The 21,219-nt window shown below is 36.7% G+C and overlaps 1 protein-coding gene and 2 non-coding genes across 5 annotated transcripts in view; 2 read left to right on the forward strand and 1 right to left on the reverse strand.

Annotated features, from left to right (window-relative positions):
- The first annotated feature begins 52 nt into the window (after positions 1–52).
- Positions 53–125, forward strand: Trnak-uuu (transfer RNA lysine (anticodon UUU)). The gene has a single exon. It is a non-coding gene; the product is annotated as a tRNA-Lys (tRNA).
- A 10,630-nt stretch (positions 126–10,755) lies between these two features.
- Positions 10,756–10,828, forward strand: Trnak-uuu (transfer RNA lysine (anticodon UUU)). The gene has a single exon. It is a non-coding gene; the product is annotated as a tRNA-Lys (tRNA).
- Positions 10,829–12,457: 1,629 nt separating this feature from the next.
- The window catches only part of LOC133530726 (catenin delta-2), a 63,977-nt gene continuing 55,215 nt past the window's right edge, over positions 12,458–21,219 (reverse strand). For 2 of the 3 annotated variants that reach the window (XM_061868753.1, XM_061868754.1), the window contains 3 exons: positions 20,093–20,221; positions 18,481–18,605; positions 12,458–17,286 (listed from right to left, as the gene is read on the reverse strand). In XM_061868753.1, coding sequence (XP_061724737.1) covers positions 17,158–17,286; positions 18,481–18,605; positions 20,093–20,221 — 383 coding nt within the window. In that variant the 3' untranslated portion in view covers positions 12,458–17,157. The remainder of the gene's footprint in view (positions 17,287–18,480; positions 18,606–20,092; positions 20,222–21,219) is intronic. The other variant, XM_061868755.1, reaches the window with a different exon arrangement.

Here is a 21,219-nt window from a genome sequence, read left to right on the forward strand (position 1 = left end):
AAAGTAAAAAAATACTTTTTAATGATGTAAAATTTTACCACTTCATGCAAGAGCCCGGATAGCTCAGTCGGTAGAGCATTGGACTTTTAATCCAAGGGTCCAGGGTTCAAGTCCCTGTTCGGGCGTTTGTTTTGTTTATCAATATTTAAACATGCCGATAATTTGGTGATAATGATAACCTATGAGAAATGACAATAATATCGATATTTCTATTGACAGTGTGGTGAGGGGTATAATAAGTTATATGCTTTGGTTTCATTTCACCTTAATTTCATAAATAATCTAAAAAAAAGAAGTCCATCGGAAATTCGGTATTAGATGAAACATACTTTTTGACATTTAGGTATTTTGAGACTTGGACGATATGAATAAAAGTCATTATAACATTTGACCATTTTAAGAACGAAACAATTTGATATTTAGGCACTTTGGGACTAAGTTGTTATGAAATTTAGGAGATATAAATTAAAATACAATGGCACAATGATATTTAGGTACAATGAAACCAAAGCCGTTATATGAAATTGGAAAATGAAGAAATGACAATAAGTTAATGATAACACCGCCTGAGAGCATTTTTTCTGCCTTTCATCATAAAAGATGACAATGATGTTCTTTATTCAAAATTAGAAAAATATTGTCTTATTATTAATATGATACAAACTGGAAGGCATTTTAGAATTTAAATATTAAGTACCTATTTAGATTTTAAGTAAACTATTCTCTCGCGGAATATCTGTCTGACGTAGAATATGATTGTTGTTAGATGTAAATACAGAATGATTCAGGAGACGTGAGCAGGATCAAGCCTGCATATTCAGTAAATTATCAGCAACTGTTTCGTACCAGTATTTGTGAGATTAACGTTAATTTAATTTTTACTGTTAAATAAATAATAATAAATAATAAATTTTCTTTATTTCGGACAAACAATGTATCCATAGAGTGTTAGTACAACAAGAAAATATCTTAACCTAGTATTAGTATTTATAAATATAATTTAAATAAGATGAGCCAATTTACAATATATATATATATACCTACATAATATATCTATATTATAAATTGCGCAACACTTTTAATTAGCTCGGTCCAGTGCTTTAACATCGGACAATCGAACCTATCTACATCTCACACGACTTAGTAATGAGACTATATTTTTCCGTAATATAGTCTGAAAACTATCCGTGCGAGCTGCCACAAACATACCCGATGCAGAGCACCTGCTAGGCAGCCCCATCAGCATTCTAAAGGCATTGTTGTACTGTACGCGCAAGGCGTTGTAGGCTCGTTTCGTGTACCGGACCCACAGGCTGCTCGTGTACAAGGATTGACAGTATGATTTAAATAACGTGATTTTTACATCACTTGAGCAACGAGCAAACCTGCGGGTAATCATGTTACTCCGAACCGCCAACGCCCTGCGCTCCCCTTCGATGTCCAAGTCATCCCTTAGGTCGCTCGTGAGGATGTGCCCCAGGTATTTTACCTTATCTACAACCTTTAATTGGCTAGAGCTCAACAAAATAGGTGGTACATGGTATGGCTTGATCTTACCCGCATTAAACACCAAAACCTCACTCTTTTTAGTGTTGTATAGTTTCTATTTTCCTCCGTGAGCTTCTACGGATTATCGTCTTATCTATTGTTTAAAAACCGCAAAGGCGCGTGCCACTATGAAAAAATGGTCAAGCCGCATAGGTAGCGTTTATTGAATTACTACTCTATTGAGCACGGAATAAGATTCATTATGAACTAATACAGAATTCTAACAGAATAGCTGTCTGATCTCTATTGGTGCGTCTAAGGTAGGCGACTAAACGCTCTCAAACCAGCTTAACTTGTGACACTGCGATCCGAAACAAAGATACGTATTCGAAGACCTCGCTTGCACTGGTAATGCGAGCGCACGGCTAGCTAGCGCCAAGGAAGCAATGTTATGTTTCTCGAGGAGCAGGTAAAAAACAGGGCCGGATTTTCACCCAAATATAAATTAATATATTAATATATTTGTGAGCGAGCGCACGGCTAGCTAGCGCCAAGGAAGCAATGTTATGTTTCTCGAGGAGCAGGTAAAAAACAGGGCCGGATTTTCACCCAAATATAAATTAATATATTAATATATTTGTGTGAAAATACGGCCCTGTTTTTTACCTGCTCCTTTTTTCATAGTGGCACGCGCCTTTGCGGTTTTTAAACAATAGATAAGACGATAATCCGTAGAAGCTCACGGAGGAAAATAGAAACTATACTCTAGTCCATGGGTCAAGGCGTAGGCTTCACAGTGGGCAAGCAGCTGCTCCAACGCACTGACAGACGGGCTCAGTAGCACCATATCATCGGCATAACTTAGGCTATTGACACAAGTGCCTCCCACATAGCACCCAGCATGCATGCCACTCAGCCCGACTATCAGCTTGTTGATATATAGGTTGAAGAGCTTCGGTGAAGTGATACCACCCTGTCTTACCCCACATTCAAGCCTATACTCACCGGATAAGCTGCCCGCCCATCTAACCTGGTTTACTTGATTGCTGTACCAGTGCCTAAATAGTCCCACACACTCCGCCGGTATACCTGTCTCACTTAATTTTTGCCAAAGCAGATCATAATTAACTCGATCAAATGCCTTGGACAAATCGAGGAAACAGGCATAGACGGGGGTTTTCCTATCAGTAAAAAAAAGAGTTTTATTTTATTTACGATATTTATGGTCACCCTCTTTGTTTTATTCATAATAAGTGACAAATTGAATGTCATGTGTGACATTTTATTTTTTTCATAATCAAAGTGCTGTCATAACGGTTAAAGAGGTTTTATCTTTGTTAATTAAGTGTTGTAGGGTATCCATGATTGTAGATAATCAAATTTGTCCTTAACAAAAAGTTAAATAACAGATAAAAATATGATGGTGAACGATTCATTAACATTTACTGATTGTGTAGGCTTAGTCCTGCTCACGTCTCATGAATCACCCTGTATACAATAGAGTTAAGAGGAAAGAGTACGACCGCGCGCGACCCCTTCTCCATACAAACGTCATTCTTATTTTCCTCTCCGGATTTGTTTGATTTTATTATCAGAAGTAGCTTTTGAAAAAACACCGAACCATCCCTTTCTTTACGCAGGTATAAAAACATCCTTTAATAAACTTAACATTGTATAGATACCGCTTTTCTTTTTTCAGTCGGTAGAGCATAGGACTTTTAATCCAAGGGTCCAGGGTTAAAGTCCCTGTTCGGGCGTCTATTTTGGTTTATCAATAAATAAAAATAATAATTTGGTAAGATAACATATATTTTGTAACGACTGATGGAAATAAAACGTATATGCGGGCCAGACACTGTCAATACTAACATTACTTATAGGTAAGTAATGCCACTACTATTGATACAGTCATACAGTGTAGTGATTGATTATTGAAAATTTAATTTTCGTTCCTTACATTCCGTTACCGTCATACTAAGTGTTAGCGATCCAACCTTTGTAGTATAGCGCGGATGCTACGTATTAAAAACTATAAATTCAAAGAAATGTCGTTCTTCTAAAAACATTATTATCAACAAAATCATGTAAAAATACGATAATAAATGTTGTATTTAAAAAATAGTTTTCATATATCTACAAGAGTCAAGAATAAGTACACGCCAAGTAACTAACACAAATACTAACACAAATACTATCAATAATGGTAACAAAATGGAAATCAAAATCTTGGGACACTTTTTTTTCGCATTAAGTTAGGAACTAGGATCGAAAGAGCTTGTGATTCCGAAGAAACAACATAAATAATTACGAATTAAAAAAGTATAGTGTAAAACTTTTCAAACAAAAGGCCCTGACCTAGTGGGAAGCAAGTCCAGTTTAAATATAAGATCCTTGACCAGAACTATCTCAACGTAAACAAATAGAATTTCTACATAGGAACATAACCCCTCTACTTTTATAATATTAACAATTAAAGAGCCTGATAAAAACTGCACATTTAGTTCTGTGGAGTTCTTTCTAAAGGGACCCAATGATAATCAGGTCGCCGAACAATATCGGCCAGTCAGTGATTCGCAAAAGAATCACGAATAACTGACAGGCCGATATCGTCTGGTGAACTGGTAATCAGTGCTAAAAAACGAAGTAGGTATAGTACTTAATAAATATAATACAGTTTATCGAGGAAGCCCTCAAGGGCGATAGTTGCTACTTTACTTATAGTGCTATAAACATGCCCCGGCCATATTTATGTCCTTCCTAGAAGCCCCAGGGACTAAATTAGTTGTCTATTAAGTCCGTAACTATGAAATTACAATATAATATGAATTGGAATTGGTTAATGTTGGGGCAATGATTTACTTGGCAATATTGTTGTCGAGAAACTGTTATTCAATTTACTCAGATATTACAGTCTCCTTTAGCATAAGATTGTACCTACATACATAATGCTAGGTACTTTTTAACAATGTGACAAGACGTATCATAATAAACATTAGGCTTAACCTTTTGTCTGTATATAATAAGGATCCTGATCGAATTTTGAGTCATCTTTATTAGAGAACAGTTTTTTTGCTATATATAGCACAATCGAGGTCTAAACCCACGATGTTTGACTACCACACATATAAGGTTAAACGTCGGTCATCCCTACTTATTTGGGTAAAAAAATCAGAGACACGTAGGTAAACAACAGTAGGGTAGGTATTTTATCATAATGATAAAATAAGATGATCGCAGTTGACCAAATAATATAGATATTAATTTATACATAAATGCTATTTGAGGTACGTATACTGAGCACAAACCATACACTTCGTTGGTATACAACCGCCTCCCAGAAAATATAAGAGATGCAACATCTCACCAATCTTTTAAAAGAAATTTGGAATCGTGGCTACTCACAAAAAACTTTTATACTTTTAATGAAATGATGGAATTGCCACTGACTATATAATATTGTTATTTTATTTTATTAAGGATAACTGACATTACTAATATTTCGTACGAAATAAGTATCCTGCAATGTGGAATTTGTATGTTTGTTGTACAAAATTGTTTTTTGACTTGTACCAGTACGCTACCAATAAAGATTATCTTATCTTATCTTATCTTATCTGTTAGAATTCAATTTCGTGTTCCTTGCTAAATAAACAGGCATCAAATCGATATTTTTTATTTTCTTCTACCCTAAGCTAGAACCATAATTTTCTCTAAAAGATCTCTCTATCTCTCTGTCTATGTACGCATTTTTTACAAATTATTACAACAGACATTCCTATTTGCATTATCCAAACATAACGGTAAATTAATTCCACAAAAAGTAAATTTCTTTTATTCCAAGCAAGTGTTAAAAACGAAAGATGAATATAGGAAATGCGCGCCAGCTAAGATTGGTCGGGAAATTAATTCAACCGCTCAACTCGCCTCCTAGCCGTTATTTATAGCTGCAAAAAATAACAAAATGCTTAAAATGGCTCCTAAGGACTTTTGACACAGTTGATAGTGTTTGAACAGGAGTCACGATTCATTAGTCCTTTTCCCATTACTTGAGGTCGACGCAACATGTCTTCCTCCATACCTCTTTGTCGTTCGTCATCTCATCATTCCAATGTTTTCTTTTTATATCATCTCTCTCACACAGTTCATCCACCTTTTCCTTGATTCTCTTTTCCACTTACATCCCTTCACATTCATTCCTAATAACTTTCGTGTCTCATGACTTTCATCTAATAAATGTTTGAACAGTATAGTGAGAGACTATATGTCCGGCTCAAAGGACCATAAGAAACCTTACTAAAATCGTGATTAAATTCGGAGCGTCTAAATAGAAATTGTACATTCTCGGCAATTTCCATAAAATGAAATCCCGGGCAACATGTACAAATTTAAATGTGACAAATAGAAGACACATGCCCTTTGATTTCATAGATGTTATTCTGACATAACCTTATCAAAATTCTAATAAAGGTTTAACCATGAGCAAGTGTTCCCATAGGTTGGCGCCATAAGATTCGCTGCGTTGGTACAGATTGATTTTTAAAGGCATGTTATAAACAACTCTTAAAAAAAGTGTTAAAAAAATTGTTCAAGTTGAGATGTTTCAACATTCTAAACCTTCAAAAATTCTAAAGATTAACTGTGTGTCTTCGCTTACCGATTAGCGTTCTGTCGACTGCGTTCGTTAAGCCCGCTTCACTTGGGGTGAAAATATCGTTGCATCTATTAGTTTTTCAGCTAACTTAAGTTGCACGACGTTTAAGACGTCAAGCGTGCTTAAAATGGAAAAGGATGAAAAATATTCCTGATATTATTTAGACATAAAGACTGTCGACTTAATTAAAATACATACAATGCCTCGCATTTATAATTAAACTTGACTATTACAGGAGGTCAATTCTAATTTAACAATTTGTTATGGGTTTGGACTGGTTTAGATAAGACATTGACGAATAGCTTGGTAACTGTGTGTGTACTCCCATTATTTGCTGTTATACATAGGGGTACAAGAAATGGGGGAAGGGCCTGATGACAGAACGAAATGCACTTAGTGCTTCTAGTCTTTCCGCAAATCGACAACCATTGTGCCTATTTTGCGTGAAATCGAGGTAGCGCTACTGTAACCACCCCAGCTCCTCCACGAAGCCTAGAAATGCTTTCAGGTTACTAACTGCCTCCTTTAGTGTGCACGGAGTCCCTAGGTATTTGCTCCTGTATACTTCTACCTGTTTGCAGTCTAGGAGAATGTGTTTTGTTGTTTCCTCTTTTTCCATGCACGCTCTGCACATGGGGCTGTCTGTTTTACCCATATTGTGTAAGTGTTTGTTTAGTGTGTTATGTCCTGTAATTAATCCTACTATTTTACGTAGTTGGGGTGTCTAGGTGTTTTTAGTAGTATTTTGGTGAGCTTGTTAGTTCAACGAGATGCACTTATGGAACTACGGAGTTGCAGGCGTTCATAGGCTACGGTGACTGCTTACCATCAGGCGGGCCGTACCTATGCATGTTTGCCACAGTCGTGATATAAAAAACTTTTAGTAGGAGTAGAAGAGAAAGCTGTCATTGTTTGTCCTTGTCACAGTCTCACATTTTTTTTCCATTGTTTTAGTAGTTTATGGTGGGCAACAAATAACCCGACCAAATTACGTAGGTTGTTTTTGGTATGTTGTCAGGAATGAGAAGAAGTGTTTTTAATTTTGTCGCATTGCGTATGTTCTGTCCGTGAGTGCGCACACGTATAGCTCATCTATATAATACAAGGTCTATGCTATTATATAACTTTATATAACATTGTGTATAAAGTACAACATTTTTTTTATACTACGTCGGTGGCAAACAAACATACGGCCCGCCTGATGGTAAGCAGTCTCCATAGCCTATGTACGCCTGCAACTCCAGAGGAGTTACATACCCGTTGCCAAACAAAACATTGCCAAACATTATAAAACACTATCAATTATATCATGTTGTCCCAGTCCCACGATGTTATATAACAGCCAGTGTAGGAGCACCACTTCACTTCATTTCGCATGCACGCAGCATGAGTAGTCATCAAGGTCGTATCTAAATAGGATCAAAACTGTTACAAATTGTAAAATGAGAATCGGCTACAGGTCGGTGCCGGTTGTCTAGAGATTGCCCATTAGCGATAAGAGCGCCTGGTGTTTTACATAGTTCATTTCGTCTTTGAATTTCTTGTACTTACATAAGTATATGTTAACGGTACCAATCATGGGACATTTAAGAGATAATTTAGAGTATTTTTGATATTTCACTGACATCCACCGCTTTATGCTTTAAAATTTGAATGTCCAACTCGTCCTTTATGTTTTCTATGTTTTAAATGAAAGCTACTGTAATTAGTTTTAATATTATTAAACAATTAAAACTATGGTTTTTTGCTCCACTCATGGGATGTATGGCGCCATTAATTTTCAAACTAACAAATATCAATGAAAAATTAAACTTTAAGAGCCAAAGTCTTGTTTATGGTAAAATGTTGCCAGCGATTAAAAACTGATGGTAAATACTTGTTTTACAGGATTTGTCCATACCATCCCATCACTGGTGCCTGTTCCATTATAGGGTTGTTTACTATAAGTAGTTTTGTTTGAAGAAGTAATAATCGATTCAATAAGTTTAGTGTTGGTTTGTAATGCGTATTGTTTGTACGTAAAATAAAATAAGAGTTATATAGTAGTATAGTAATAAGAGTTTAGTTCTGAGCAAGAGAGAGGTTAATTAATTCGCTCTCTTTACCAGTAGTTTTTTTTATATTTTATTTTAATTTTATCTCTAATATGTTGTGTTATTTGCACCTAGAGTATCTCATCACTCACTTTTTTAATTTGTTGCCTCTTTCGCACTCATGAATCCTTCATATAACTACTTGATATATGGCTTCTCTTTTGCACACTTCTATTATCTTTAAGCATAAGTGTCATTCAAAATCTGTGATTTTTTCTCAAACGGTTATAATTTTGACAGCGGTTTAAGCTTAAGAATTTAATTTAAAAAAAAAGCAAATAGAGATTCGCCGCGTCTTTAATATGTAATTAAATCATTAACCACTTAGTAGTGAATCATACATTTTAGTGTCCCCCATAAACCTCCGTCGTTACCAGCTGTATCTACTTACCGATCATTATTGTAACTCAACACGAGTGGCAGTAATGCCCCATGCCAGACCCCCATAAAACCCTAGGTTATAGTCCAGTCAATAAACGTGACCCTTATTCCACGTCTATTTTTTGAACTTACCTATATTCTTCGATCTATGAAAACGTCGTAAGTACATGCTATAAGGTCATATGAGGTAGAAGAAACATAATTTACAGTACATATGGTGCTACTTTAGCGCACTAGTGCACAAAAAAGCATATTACGTTACTATGTCGAACATTTAAAGGGCCATATGTACTGTAAAACGTTGTACGATACATGTGCGAATAGGTAATTCGCAACTCGTGTCGATTTAAAACACTCCCTTCGGTCGTGTTTTAATTTATCGCCACTCGTTTCGAATTTCCTATTTTTCGCACTTGTATCGTAATGTACTATTATTTTGCTCGGGGCAAGAGTATTAGAATTCCCTACAAGTGTTTCTATTGTTCCAATATTCCAGAGAATTTGAAATAGAGGTGGATTGACAAAAAAAAATTTGTAGCCACAGTAAATCTACTGACATCTTTCGACACATGATTAAAACTTTTAAAACGCCATTTGACTTTGATCCTTATTCTTTCACTGATATGTGTTAAATTTGTTAAATATCAAAAAGTAGCGCCATCTACTAGAGCATATCCAGCAATTCCAACAATTCCAGAAAATTTCAAATTTCTCCCTTTACATTTATTTAAAAGACAGCTTTATCAATGGCTTAAGGAACAAATGTTTTATTCAACGAGTGACCTCTTCGACAGGAACACATAATATATGTTACGAGCTTACGAGTACGTATACTTTAAGTTTAGTTTTAGTGCTTAATTTTAGTCTAGTTTTAAGATTATAATAAGCAAAATATGTTTTTGTACTGGAATTTTTACTTACCACCACCATTGTACCATATTTTATGCGAATAAAGGACTTTTACTTTACTTACTTACTTACATAGGCCAAAGGTATGGCGACATCGCTCGAAAAGATGAAGAAAACTTTTAGAACGGCTTTGATCCTTGGCCTATGCTCTAGTAGAGAGCGCCAATTTTTGATATTTAACAAATTTAACACAAGAAAAAGGATCAAAGTCAAATGCGTTCCAAAAAAGATGTCGGTAAATTTACTGTGACTACAAAGGTTTTTTGACAATCCACTTCTAAATATTTCAAACTCTCTTTCTATCTAACCTTATTAGATTCTTACAATCTTCTATGTCACTTTACCTAGTGGGAACATGCATCCAAACCGTCCCTACGAACAGATACGTAAATAAAATTTTAGGACTGAAAGTAATATATACGAGGCCTGATGGGGTGTCTTTAGTTCCTTGGAGCTTGGGACGGATGTTAGTGTTGGATGCTACCTGCGTAGACACACTGGCACCGTCCCACCTCCAACGGACGGAAATGCCGCCAGAATCCTTGGTACAATGCCTCAAGGGCCTATTATAGATATAGATAGATAGAATACTCTATATTGGCACACCTCAGTAAAAGATACAGCTTAAAGAAAAACAATTAATTAGTGATAGAGGCAGACAACAGGCGGTCTTATCGCTAAAGCCCAGACAACCTAGTAATAACATAGTAGTAATAGTATATCTATTATTAGCTAGTAGTAATAGATATAAGCTAGTTAATCATCTGTATATATCCAGTATGTATATTGTTATTGTGAATGAGATGTGGTATTTTATACGAGATACAATACGAATCAATCAAGACGTTATCGCATTTGACCTCCTTTGACTGGGCTACTTAGGTTATTGGACTAAGGTGTTACGGACTGCCCATGCATTAACTTTACAATGTAACAACACATAATATTCCCTAAGGCGTGATATTCTCATTATACTAACTAGAAAAATCTTTACAAGCTCTTATGTGAGTCAATTGTGCACTTCAAAACTCGACTTTGTAACGGTGATATAAGTTTCAAATTGGAATAAAACAGGGTTTTTTATTGCGGGATTGCATAAATTATCCTTCAAGTTATTTTTATCGGTGCTGAAATAATCCAATTACTTTTATATTACGTATTCGTGATGCAATCGTTAGGCCGCTTACGTAGTATATGTTGAAGGCGATTAAAAATTTGGACGTCATTCAATGTGCCCGGATAGCTCAGTCGGTAGAGCATTGGACTTTTAATCCAAGGGTCCAGGGTTCAAGTCCCTGTTCGGGCGATGTTTTTTTGTATCGATGGAATATTACTAGTCTATTAGATAGATAGAATATTATTTATTAGACACATAAGTGTGGCGTATATGTGTGATTTTTTTATTTCTATTTCCTTTACTAAACCTCAAAATTATTTTTTTACATGAATAAAAAAAAATGATTTATGAAGAATAAATGTCTCTGTTTGACCTAAGGTTGGTTGGTAGGGAATGCTTTTTGGCATTAAGTCCACCATTTGCACATTTTTCTTTATACATATGTGCGATAAAGTTTAAATAAATAATAAAACATTCGGTATAGAGTAAACTCCTGTTAACCCTAAAGCAAATTAGTATCATAATTTATTCTTCTAAGGATGCATATTTTAATAAGTAACCCTTATTCATAAACGTGTACTAAAGTTACGATGCCGCTAATAATCGTTTGTCCCTTTCCGACGTATTGGTATGATGGAAAGGGATAAACGATTATTAGCGGCATCGTAACTTTAGTACACGTTTATGAATAAGAGGGTAAGTTTTTATAGTTTGGTTATAAGTATAAATTTGAATGTATTATGTTATTTCATAAACGATTTAATGGTTAATGAAATAAATGGTTATGTAGTCATAATACTATAGTTAGTTCGTTTTTTTACCATTTGAAAGAAGGTAAGCGATCTTGACATCTTTATATTAAAAACACTTTTGAAAACGCAAACAGCAAATATGTATGTAATAATTATAAAACATAATCGATTATATACATTACTTTGCTTTCATAAGTAATATAAACTATTTTTAAAAAGCGGTTTTAAATAATTTGCAAGACACGTCAAGATTGTTTACCTTTTTTCTAATTCTAAAAAATAATTATAATATTAGTAGTAGTAAATTTAAAAATTACTAAATGAAACAACTAATTTAAATGTAGTTAAGTGTATTAGCAACGTTGGTACATGGGATTACTGGATAATACTGTCGTGGAGTAACATGAGAACACGCCGCAACAATTAAATGTAGTGTTCGTTAAATATCATTAGTAAAAAAGAATTATATCACCAATAAAAACGTGCGTCGTCGCCTACGTACCTTACCATATAACTCTTTAAAACTATTACACCTATAAATTCAACTGATTACTCAAATACTACAGATCAATAGAAAATGTGAGCATTCATACAGTTTTAGGATTTTTTTTACTTAATAGATACACCGAATGTTGTCGGTTTGTTCCAAAAATTCAATTTTTGAATACGCTTCAACAGATACAAAACTTCGTACTAATAATACTAATAATTAATAGCTACAACTTTTTTTCTAGTACCCAATTACCGATACACAATCAAAAATGTGTAACACTACTAAATGAAAAAAAAAGTAAAAAGAACGTAAAAATACTGAAATTTGTGGTAATAAAATATATGGTAAAGATTTCCAAAGCTTAATTCCTTATATGAGTCTTGTTTAGTGGTTCGCAAATCCTTTATCTGATTATTTACCAAACAAATTGTATAAAATATAATTGAAACTGTAACCATACAAACATCCACAATTTTGTGGTAGTAACTTATACTATAGGCCTTTTATGAATTGGCTTATTCAATCAATATCATACGAGTAAAATAAGGAAACAAAAAAGAAAAAAACAAAACATAAAAAAATCATTCATTTAATTCTCTGTGAATTGTGTATAATATAATAATTATTTTCAATCATAATGTATCTTTATATAAGACAAATATTTTCTATTAAAATCTACTTACAACATGACATAAGAGAAACTATCATTCACTATCAGCTACGTCGCAACGACAAACGAAGACTGCGCTCTTTAAATAATTTTCAATATAAAATTTTAAATAAAATATAAATAATCGAGTATTACTGTTCCAACAACTCTATATCTATGGTATACCATAGACATTTTAATATACTTTTCTTCGTGGTGTAACACTACAGAGAACTCCATTAGAATCTATGCGCGCGGAAATTTCTTGATGCGGTAAAGTCAAAATGGTTAGCGCATAGACAACATGCATTTACCCTCATAAATCCGCTTGCAAAGTTCTAGTGGTGAAACTACAATGACCTAAAAATACTATAAACTTATAGAGATCTTCTGCAAAGTGAAAGTGATAACAAGAACTAATATTCTACAGCTGGGAAACCTAATTAAGAAAATAAAAGTGATCTATACAACAAGCCCTACTGAGGGTGGTTTATTCCAAGTATACATTATTCCGTTAAAATTATAAATCATCTTCAATGATATCTACAATGGAAGCTGTCTGAGATAACCTAAAATTACGTTACGATTTGACGATGCCGCCATTATGTCAAATATAGATCAGTGACGTTTTCTAAGTAATACATTTCGATATAATATAAGTTATAAAAAGTTAGGGCACTTTTTAAATAATATAAAATTGGACAATGCCCTTAAAACTAAATACCATCAAAATTTAATGAAGTATCTTGTCGATTAAATATTTATCCTTACATCTAGTTGGGAAGAAACTAAAAAAAAGGAAATGATCATTAATTCAAGCTTCATAGAAGCTATGTTGCCCTGGCAAGTGTATTGTAATGAAGAAAAAGAAACGTTGTACATTCACTTACATTTATAATAAAAATATACAAAAACACTTACATACATGGGTACTTAAAACATATAATGCACTGGATGAGGGTAGTTTTGTACCAGTCAGTCATGTGGTTGTCTCAGGAGACGTAGAAATGCATTATTGTGCAAATATGTTTTTTTTTATAGAAAAAGAAAAAAGTTCTCACAAAAATCTCTTAAATTTATGGCCTATGATTAACTAAAATAATCCTAGTTTAATTATTAATGAAAAATAAATAGTTAAATGCTATATAGATAAAACTAACACCATAGACGGAGGGAAGTCAACCGAAACAGTTTTAAAGCATTTTCTCTCGAAATAACTAAGGTCATCCGCTAGCTCGCGCGGGTGCACGGCGGGCACACGCACGCGGGTGTCATAGTAGGTTAAATCTGTCGCACGCGTCCGCGCAAGTTGGCAACGCTCATACAATTTTTCGTTATCCTGCTCACACGCTCCATGCACCCGCGCCACCGAGCGGACGCCCTACGAGAAGCTCGCGTCTTACGAGTCGCGAATGCTTCGAGCGCATTAAAATTATCTCTTAATATCAAAATAAATTGAAATTTATGTTAGTTTAATTAATTTGTCATAATAATGGAGCTTAGGATTTTTTGTCGCTGGTAGCATTCTGATTCTAGTCTGCGTGATAGAATGATTGGTTTTTTAACCCAATATCAATCTTATTAGAATATTAAGAGAATCAGAATGTTCCGCAGCGAATTAATATTATTTGAACTAAACTTCCACAACTTAACAATGTTATAGAAAAACTTTAGGCAACTATACCGGGGCACAGATACAACTAAACTATCGACGCAAATAGCTAAATAAGAAGTATCATCTGAATAGCTTCACTAGATGGCTCTGATATCAGGCAATACATTTTGTAGTAACGCAATACGGGGTATTACTGCAATGTTCTGCCGCCAGAGTGCAACACTAGCTCATATTGCAAACTATAGATTAACTTATACATACTATGCATTAAACAGTTTTTTGACAAGTTTTCACTATGACTTTGATGTATCAAGGAGGTTACTTAACATAGTCTACCGCGAAATCCGAAAATCTGCCTCTCTATGGATCAAATCTACAAGAGTTATAGAGACGTTGATAACGAAATAACGATTTTCGTGTTTTGCGGTAGGCCCTGAGTTAGCGCTAGTAGCGCCCTCTATCCAGAGTTTTGTGTAATATTTCATATTGTTAACATTTTTGACTTTAATATTTCCTATTGTTAACATTTTTGACTTCACAATTCAATGTTTCTTCAACTTTGCCCCTCTAGGTATTCGATTAGCATTTGAAATATATTTAGCTAAGTTTAAAACTGCCGAGCCTCTGATGAACAATAAATAAAGTTTTTCTATAACAGTTAAGGATTTTTACCATTCGTCGGTTAAAATCAGGCTACCAATTTATTCCGAAGCTTACATGACATCGTACGCCTATATCGCTACGTTAAGACGGATAATCCTTAAGTATATCATAGGACAATAGACACCTATATTACAATTATTCTTAGGTTGTGGAATGGATACAAAATAGTATTACAAAAAACCTATTTAATAGTCACTATTCGGTGTTGTAAGGAATAAGGTGGACATGACCAATTTTGGATATCAATATTTTTTAGTGAAACAGACAAAAGAATACTAAGACGCGTTAAGTATTGTAGACGCAAATTTGACAGCAGATGGCGCTGTACAACATCGTGCTTTATGCGGTTGTCATGCGCTAGCCATGACACAATCTTTTGCGGTACTTTACGTGTCTGATTATTTATTTGTCTATGGTAATAATTGAATATTTGTTGTATAATTTTCATAATACGTTTATGTATATTAAATTTATATAAGGAGTTCATAATACGCGTTTAATATTGAAATGTGAATTACAATTTTGTCTGATATTTAATGTTTTGAAGCTGCATTAAACGAGGTATTTTACCTTTACAGCTGCCAAGTTTTGTTTCTTAAATAATAGTCATATTAGGGAAAAAAAAACCTTCATAATAATACAAAGTAAATATAGCAATTCATATTCCAATATTAAACCCATATTTACATATTAATCCGCCTTTAAAATAAGTCTTACCTAACGGAAAGGACTTATCTCTAGTCCAAACACGGCCCCAATGCCCCCAATAGAAAAAACACAACAGCTACTTGAAAACCCTGAGGTTACACGACATCCAATGGCACGACTATATACATGGGAATTGACATGATCTCATAAAACACGGCGCTATTTTACTTAGGCCATCGTAAATTAAGTGCTTAGAATAATAACACCTAGAAACCAAGTCCCGCTTATTTATGAGCTAAGTGTCCCACTGCTGGGCAGCTCCTCCCTTTCCACGTATCCCGGTCTTGTCCTGTCTCCCACCAGTTCCTATAATAGCGCTCTGTTAAAAAGTGAAGTCAAAATATCACTTCTCTCGATCTCACTCGCAAAAGAGCGAGGTGTGAAAACGTGGTCATACAGTCAAGGTATTAAATATCGATACGGACAAAGTGCCAAAAATATGTATACACGACCTTAGTGCCTATATAGTAAGGTAGTGTGTACATATTTTTGTCACTTTGTCCGTATCGATATTTAATAACTTGACTGTACATAGTAATTATCAGTTCGGTTTCTAATATTTACTTTCTAGACATTATTATTCTATGTAAACGCAAATTAAAAAGTGACTAATACTACCTGTTTGTCTTTAAGCGACTAAAACGTAATTTACATATATTCATATTATCTGATAGTTCCATGATTTAAATGATTTACGTAGATCAATAAAATGAATTTTGACTATTGATCCATTTAGGGTTGAAGCTAATTTGGTTGCCAATATTAGCGGTATGAAATGTCCAATGTAATGTAAACCCTAAACGGCTAAGTCCGTGACTGCACGTAACTATAATAGATTTGAAAACACTTCAACGGTTCATTTTATTGATTACTCGTAAAAACATGCGTCATTGCACGTTCGGTGATCAAAAAGGAACAGAACAACGGTCATAGACGAAACGCTACATATATTTAATGCATTTATAATAAATGCTTGTGCAAGATACTTTCATATGTAATATAAATTACAATTCGGTTAAGATCGTGAGAATAACTTGAATAAACCGCTGCAACAAAGTTTGTATTTTTATAAAATGGCACTACATTAGATATTGGCGAGAACAGAAATTGTAACTTGTGCAAAGGGGAGTCGACCATAGATGTACACATGAGTTTAGAATTCGAATATAGATACTAAAATATTTATCAATATTTGTCTTCGCACTTATGAGCTCCGTCGTCAGTTTGGTTTGCGGATGGTATAGAGTAGCGACTGCAGGGTTTCAAGAGAATGCCAGCCTGCACGACTTGGAGGTTCAAGCATCTATTATCGCATTTGTTTGTGACATAACTCCCAAGTACTCACTACTCGACCTCTCCTTAACACCCCGCATTAAGGTTAATTTTAGAGTGTGATAAGCACATCGACCTGTGTTGGACGCACTAGCGACTGCTTGGCGGCATGGGCATGGTCGCCTTGGGACGGCCGTTGGTTACCCATTCAAGCGTCTATACATTATTTGTTTGTGATATAACTGGCAGGTACTCTCTGTTCGACTCCTCATTACACTAACCGCCACACTTTAAACTTTAGCACCTAACATTAAGGTTGATTTTAGTGTGACAAGCAAGTTACCCCCACGATCTGCGTTGAGCGCACTAGCGACTGCTGGGCGGCATGGGCATGGTGGCCTGCACGCCCTGCAGGTTCATGGGCCGGCCGTTGGGGTTCCCCATGCCCAGACCGTCTTGATAGTTGTTCACGTCCATCGTTGGGGCGTCATCGTTCTGAAAGTAATGGGTCTGTTAGTACTGAGAAGGTAGAGGCTTCAAATATTTTATAATTATTAGACAACGACGTGGCCTGAAGGCCGAAACCTATAGAGCAACTCGCACATTAACATAAAGTTAAGTATATTTATTATTCATGTCATGAACATTTAATAAAATCAACAATACTAATAACGCCGAACAAAAGGACAGTCTTAAATTTTTTAAATAAAAATGTATGTAGTACAAGTATTTAATGCCTTATTTTTACAGATATCCCTTTTTTTTGCTTCAAAATAAATAATTAAAAATTACATTCTGCTTAGATATTTTTTTATACCACGACTGTGGCAAACAAGCATACGGCAGTGATGGTAAGCAGTCACCGCAACCTATGGACGCCTGCAACTCCAGAGGTGTTACATGTGCGTTGCCGACCCTTTAAATATATTCTGCGTCTGCGACTATTGTGATACTAATCACTAATCTAACCTACACTTTCAATGAGTTAATGACTATATGGTTTAGTAGAGCGTCGTCAGTGCAGATTAGTACTTAATGTCGAAAATGACAGATGTAGTTAACGATGGGAATCCTGCACATGATCAAACGTATATGTTTGAAGTCTTACGAGTTTCATAAGTGCATTATTATATCTCACAACACTACCACAACCCATTTTGCATATAAAGCAAAGCGTGCGTAGCTGTTACCCGCCACTTAAAATAAAATTTTACTATATTTCAATTCAATACACAGATTGTTACAATGTCAGTCATTTTTGAAACAAAATGCAACTCAATGACAGATCTTAAAGTTTACTTCTATTTAAGCGGGTGGAAACAATAGTTCTCTCGCGTAATCTGTAGGGCAACTACCACCTTATCTGATAAGTATCGACGAAAAAGTCCCACAGGTATGTGGGCGAATCAATTTTTTGATCGAATGTTTTGAGTGTCTCTTGCGCTACTCAAAATGTCTCTAGAGTTACCAAGAAATCAAGCTTCTAATATACATAGTTTATGTTTCTTAGGTTTAACAGTTGGGGCTTTAAATGTTTTAAAATACACCATAAACTGAGACATAGAAGTCATTATTTAAAGATGAAAATATACAATGAAGTTTAAAAGTTTTGGATAGATTCGTGTCGGTCAAAAAATAGATTCGGCCATGTAAGGTTTACGGCCACTCTGGTCAGGGCGTCGGGGTTACCTCTCTGTGCCTCCGGATGGTGCGGTCCTCGTAGCGCGTGCCGCCCGTGCTGGCCATGGGCCGGCTGAGCGTGCTGTTGGCGTTGCTGGGCGAGTGCGGCGCGCCGCCCACCGGCGTGCCGCCACCTATGGTGAGGTTAGCGAGTGAGCGGAGGTGAAATGGTGGATTATAAGTAGTGTAAGAGCGCTTTAGGAAGGTGTCTAACTGAATGCGATCAGTGCATAGCGATTAGCAAGCCTTTTCTTAGACGTCGAATGTTTTCTCTTTAAAATAGTTTACATTTAATTTCTTATTTACTGGCCGAGTTGTTTATGCTATTTTTCTGTTCGACGGAGCCGGAAAGCGGCAACTTGGTTTAGCGCAGCGGGCCGAGTTTGACATTTCCAGTCAGACAACAGAAAAAGCGTCGTTTACTACTTTTACAAATAGCATACGCCCAAAAAAAAATACCGCCCGCTACTCGTATCATCCTGCAGTGGCAGCATGGTTCCATTTTTATCGCTTGTCACTATGCCCGTCACTTTCGCACTTACATACTTGTTAGAGCGTGACAGGCACGGTGACAAATGATAAAGAGCCGACCATCTTAGCCCTACTGGTCCTGATGTCGCCGTCTGTCTTAGTTATTGTTAAGTCTCCATTTTAAAAAAAAAAGTTTGAAGAACAAGTCTACAATTTACAAAAAGACCTAAGACTTTAGCTCAATTACTTATAATTGCACATTATGTTAGTTTAGTCGGGCAATGTGTGTGTTGACATTAATGTAATTTGTACTGTAATCATATTTTTAGTAGGTATATTGTTTTGACATTTTCATAGTTCAGAATATAAAATTTTAATCTTTTGTATTAACAATTATTAGAAGGAGAGAAGTAATAATTGTGTACGCGTAATGAAATCGACAGGATGTAAGATGACAGACAATATACACAAGGCAGTTAAGCATTCACAAGAATATACACTGTACAAATACATACAAATGCTAATATATACAAGACACAATCCAAGTCATTTGTTAATTAATGCTAAGCATGATTTTTATGTAAGCATGATTTATATCCCCATTTCGCATTTCCGTGACTGTGCAAGTGATGACCCGTTTTGTAGCCTTATATCGTAAATTCTTATTACCTCTCCTTGACTATTCTAGATATTAAAGTTACAGTTAGATTAGCCAATCTACTTCTCAATCTGCACAATCCAACTGACATTTTAGTACAAAACCAGATAGATTGGATTATATACCGGGCAATAGATTATCATTTTAATATTTGTGATATAAAAACAAAACTGTCATAGGAGTACTCGACAGGAAAGTATAATAACCTATCAAATTTCAGGGGTCTAAATTATCCAGCCAAAAAACGATAGTGATTCGTAAAATTTTGAATCTCTTTGCTCATAAACTTGAAATTTTGAAACATCGTTTTGGAATCAGAAGACCTACCACCACGTTCGACGTGTTACCTCCAGGTCACATTTACGTATGAAATTACCAGTGCGACCGAGAGGCACCATGTCGAACGTGGTTCGCGGTAGGCCCCCTGTTTACCCTTTTGAGTAGTTAGTTGCGGGTTGGTTTAACCCTTGTAGTAGACGTGAGTACACGTACCGGAGGTGTTGGAGGCGGTGCGCGGCTGCGCGGCGCGCGCGGGCGTGAGGAAGTCGGCCTCGCGCCAGCCGTGCTTGCGGTACACCTCGCGCAGCTCCGCGTGCGACCACATCGTCTGCAGCACTTGCCCTGAGGGTTTAAAGACGTTTAGAAACCACTGTAGAGTCCGGGAAACTCATATTAACAAGACTTACGTCCGAACACGCCTAACATATGCAGCCCCCGCGTGGTACGCGCTAGTGGGAGAGTGCAACATGAAGCGACAGACGCCCAGCAATCCCCTCGCTATGTGAGGAATGACGTCATAGCCCGAGACTTGAGAGCAGAACCGCTACGGGACTTCGTAGCTCGCCTGGCGGGTCGGATGTTCGGGCGCGCGGACCAGTCGCGCTGGAGCCACCTCCGTGGCATAGCGCCGTACCACGCGCGCCCGCCCGACCACAGGGGTCTGCCGCGCGAGCTCGCGCCCGCAACCCCTGCCACACCGGACAGACCACACCACGGACCGACACCACCCTGACACCGGCTGACGATCGCTGGCTGGGCCTCCCCCAACGGGGTCCCACCCGGCTGGCTTGATCTTGGCGGTGTGAGAAGAACCCGGACATGACCATCGGAGCCTCATCCGAGGCCCCACCCCGACGATCCAGCCATATTCATGGTTGGCGGGTTGACACACCGCTGCAGGGGGCCAACGCCCCGAACAGAATCCCCAATGTCCTGAGGGGGAATTGAGAAGGCGTCCACTGCGTCGCGGCAGTGTTTCTCGCAGTCTCGGACAGGCTGCTAGGGGCACTACTCTCCGGCCTTGCGGTGTGTGGGCATGCATCAGCATCCGGAGCTTGGTGTCCCCTCTAACCCTAGGTACTGTCCGTGCGGCGTGTGGTCACGCGTCTGCGCACTACCTTTGGTAGATGTCACTCCACCGTTCACTCATCGGCACATATCCTGATCCTTATTTCCCGTCACTCCTACGAAGGGTTAGACTGGTGCGGCGCGTGGATACGCGTCTGGCACACACTACCTTTCGATAGAACCGATCCTTATACCGTCAGCCTGACCCCAGTAACCGTCCCGGGGGATCAGCACAACTCCGTATAGTTTTCGCGAGTAGTTTAGGGACTCGC

This window comes from Cydia pomonella, chromosome 23 (genome assembly GCF_033807575.1).
Source record: "Cydia pomonella isolate Wapato2018A chromosome 23, ilCydPomo1, whole genome shotgun sequence".
NCBI classification, from domain to species: domain Eukaryota; kingdom Metazoa; phylum Arthropoda; class Insecta; order Lepidoptera; family Tortricidae; genus Cydia; species Cydia pomonella.